Source organism: Gallinula chloropus, assembly GCF_964237585.1.
Source record: "Gallinula chloropus genome assembly, chromosome: 8".
Taxonomy (NCBI): Eukaryota; Metazoa; Chordata; class Aves; order Gruiformes; family Rallidae; genus Gallinula; species Gallinula chloropus.
In genome coordinates, this window is record NC_140093.1 from 2,632,725 (window position 1) to 2,636,901 (window position 4,177).

The 4,177-nt window shown below is 47.5% G+C and overlaps 1 protein-coding gene across 1 annotated transcript; it reads left to right on the plus strand.

The window, feature by feature from the left end:
- Positions 1-915: 915 nt before the first annotated feature.
- Positions 916-3,909, plus strand: AMER3 (APC membrane recruitment protein 3; the record flags this gene model as incomplete). The annotated part of the gene is made up of 1 exon (XM_084267170.1): positions 916-3,909. One exon carries the CDS (start codon positions 916-918, stop codon positions 3,907-3,909), a length of 2,994 nt encoding a protein of 997 aa, XP_084123296.1.
- Positions 3,910-4,177: the final 268 nt, after the last annotated feature.

Consider the following 4,177-nt stretch of genomic DNA (forward strand, 5'->3'; position numbering starts at 1 on the left):
GCATGAAAAGCAGTTTGACCAGTAGATCAAGGGAGGGGATTCTGCCCCTCTATTCTGCTCCTGTGAGAGCTCACCTACAGTGCTGTATACCCAGCTCTGGAGTCTCCAGTGCAAGACAGACATGGATCTGTTGCAGCAAGTGCAGACGAGTGCTCATGAAGATGACCAGAGTGGACTGGAGCACCTCTCCTATAAGGACAGGCTTAGAGAGTCAGGTTTGTTCAGTCTGGAGGAGTTCCAAGGAGACCTAAGAGCAACTTCCAGTACCTGAAGGGACAAAGGAAAGCTGTCAACAAGGGCAGGGAGGGACAGAATAAGTAGAAATGGCCTCAAACTGAAGAAGGGGAGATTGAGTTTAGAAAGAAGTCTTCCTCTATAAGGGTGGGGAGGCCCTACACAGGGTGCCCAGAGAAGCTGTGGCTGCTCCTGGATCCCCAGCAGGCTTCAAGGCCAGGTTGGATGGGGCTTTGGGCCCTCTGAGCTAGGGGAGAGTGTCCCTGCCTACAGCAGGAGGTGGTAACTAGATCAGTTTTGAGGTCCCTCCCAACCCCAACCATTCCATACCTTTTCTACTTTCCAGATAGGACCTCTATCTTAAGAGCCATTTCACAGTCGTAATCCTAAATTCAAACCCCTTCATTTCTAAGGGACAAAACATTTTCTGAGCCTCAGCTACGCACCCATAGTGTGCACTGTCTTCTCCTTGCTGGATCTTCCAGCTGCATCCGACATACAGATGAAGTGAAACGGAAGGTTTTGCATGCAACACCATGACTCAGTGATGGAGATTTCATTGTTTGATGCTTGGCCTCTGTCCCTTTTCTCTCCAATTGTTTTCAAAGTTTACAAGTGCTAGCCACCAGCATCACAATGTTTTTATTGGTTTTTTTACAGAAACAGATGTAAGGAAACAATATGGAGCTCAAGAGAGGAAAGACCTTCATAAAATCCAGTGTGCAACATGAGAAAGCACCCCTGGTGCACACAGTTCCCATCCAAAAGGATGACACAGGGAAAGACAGAAAGGCAGATCTGGAGGGAAACCAAAGCATTGCTGAAGTCCAGCTGGCGTGTTTGGCCACACACAAGAACTACAGATTTTCTACCAGAGCAGCAAGGAATGGAGCTAGTGACAACAGCCTGGAAAAATCTGGGTCCTCCTACAAACTTGTAAGGAAGAGTAAAACCCATGACTGCGTTACCGAGGCAGACAAAGCAGAGCACAGCAGCCCCAGCAGCAGGGCTTATGAGGAAGGTTTTCCTGGAAAGGGTAAGGGGCGACTGGTCAATAGCATCAGCTTTTCAGGGATGTCCAGCTCCAGCAGTAAGAAAGAGTGCATTGTCAGTCCCAGCCAGTCTGCATGCAGCAGTCAGATGATCGATTACAGGAACTTTGTGCCACAGATGCCTTTTGTACCAGCTGTCGCAAAAACCATTCCCAGGAAGAGGATTTCCCTCAAGAGATCTAAAAAAGGGCTCAGAGATATATTTCATATCAAAAAAAACAAACCAGAGAGCCTCACGTTCCTGGTGGAGAAAGACAAGAGCCTGTCCTCTGCAGGCTGCAAGAGCGAGTTGCCGGGGCGTCTTGCAAAGTACCTTTTCAGAAGCGGAGACTCCTTTGTGGCCGACTGTTTGTCCCAAGACTGCTCGGACAGCGAGCTGCAGTCTGACTCGTCCTATGACTGCTGCAACACCCTCTGCGAAGATGTTGCCTCGTTGAAGAGCTTTGACTCCCTCACTGGCTGTGGGGAAATCTTTGCTGATGAGACCTCTGCTCACCTAGAGCTGGAGAACAGCAAGGAACTTCTGCTGAGACGCAGCAAGCACAAAGACAGCCCTGTCATGGGCTCTTTCCAAGGGGGTGTAGAGCAGCTGGCTTCTCCTGGACAGAATGAGACTGTTGAATTTGCCAAGTTTTGGGACAACATCAACAAATCTGTGAGGCTACATCAGAGTGCTCTGTTTGATAAGAAGTTACCAAAAATACCTGGTCCTGATGTGGAAAAGGCTAGAAGCCAGGCTGCTGCATCTATGACAGATCCCGAAGTGTCACCTGATAAAGGTGGGGACATCTCTAAAGACAGCTCCACAGAAACTGGAACACCGAAAAGTGACAACCAAGAATCCACATCCACAAGTGATGAAGGCTACTATGACTCATTCTCTCCTGGACAAGATGATGAAACAAAGGAAGCTCAGACCCCTGGGGTCCCAGGTAGATTTCCAAGAGACAGCTACAGTGGAGATGCACTTTATGAGCTCTTCTATGACCCAAATGAAGTCAAAATAAACCCAGCCCTGGATGATGACTTATGCACATCTGAAAGCATTTCAGAACAAGCTATTGAAATCCCTTTATCTATCTACAGTTTTCATGTTGGAGCTGAGGAGAACATGGCTTCCCAACCAGCCCTAGACATTATCAGCCAGGGTTTTTTCCACAGCACATGGAAAGGCAAAGAATGTTTGCTAAAGCTCTGTGATACTGAGCTTTCACTGACCATGGGGATAATAAACTGGCTGCGAAAACACGCAGGACTTGTTTCCTCCCCTGACACTCTCCAGAGTCCTCAACCAGAAAAGTGTAATGATTCACCCATCCCACCCAGCCCCAGTCCAGAGCAGAAAGTGAACACAGAAGCTCAGCAGGAGAAACAAAGCAAGGAAGAATCTAACACATTTAACCTACAGGTGTCCTTGGATGAAAGCAAGCGTGAGACTCAGGACTCTTCAGTAAACGTTGCTGAAAGAGACCCCAGCCTGGAGTCTTGCCCTAACAATTCTAATTTGGATTTTCAGGGAAAGGAAGGGAATCACCACAGGGATTCACCTGCAGCGCCTGGGAGTATGGAAACAACCAGAGCATTAAGTTACACACCACAATCACAGCTTAAGAGAGACATTCTGCAGACATCTTCAGCTGAGAATGAGGAAGTGGCAATTTCAGAAGGATATGAGACATCTAGAGATAGAAACCCATTTCCAGAAAAGCTGACCAGAGAGAGTGGCTCCCAGAGCTCTGAAAACCCTTTGTTAGATGATAATCACGAAGTAGAATCTTGTTACTCTTACAAGACCGCTGCGACCTCACTGTTGGATCCCCTTGAAAAGAGAGACAAAAATAAACCTCCATGCCCCTCTCCCTCTATTTCCTGTGAGAAGCCTCTTGCTCTGAGACCCTTCCAGAGCTACATTAGCCCCACACCTACAGAGAGCAGCACTAACATAGTGCAGCTCCTGGAGCACTGCATAACACAAGTAGCATCGTTAAAAATCAGCTATGAAAACAAGCACCTGGAAGACAACTGCATTGGGAAGGAAGTGAACAGTATCATTTGTAAGATGTCTCAGTACAAAAACAAGTTGTTGTTGCAAAACGAATGCATCACCCAGAATGCAGAATACTGCAGTATCCCCAGCACAAAGCAATACAACTATGAGACAAGCTTACAGCCCAGCAGTCTGTATCATTTGAAGCAAAATGGGCAGCAAATTTGCACTGAAGATCAGAACAGTAAAGCAAAAATCCTAGATGACATCACTAGGCACAAGATAAACTTAGAATACGCCCAGCTAAATAATCAAGCACTCTCCTATTTAAAGGACTTTGCACTCAATATCAGTCCAAGTGACTCTGTCCCTGCTACAACCCTCAGCAGACCAACGTTTTTACCTCTCTTCAACTCTGTTGGCTCAGACATACCTGCTACTTGTCCCCAAGCTCCATACAGCAGCACAGTCTCTCTAGCTGACTCACTGCAGTCTAAGGAAGCCAAGCAGGACAGTCCAGGGCCATGGAGTTACACAGACACCCCCTGTGAGAGCCTGGCTAGAGGGAACACACCATCCCCTTACCGAGGGGCAGCAACCCCAGAGGCAGCGGTGGCAGGGAGGAGCCCCCAGTGACACACCTGCAGTGAGAAGGTGAGTGCTTATGGGAAGGCTCAGCTTGAATGTGAAATAAGTAACACCTGTGCCCTTTTCAGAGGAGCACTTGGGCAGTTGAGTGTGATATGTGGGGAGTGTTTCTCAGTTTTCCAATTCCACTGGTTGTAACCTTCACTGCAGTGTGGTAGTTAAGAGCAATCAGAATTTAAATTACAGGTTTGCCCAAAGCAAGGGCCACATGTAGCACGTGTCACATTCACAGTCTTACAAGTTTCATGCAAATGTT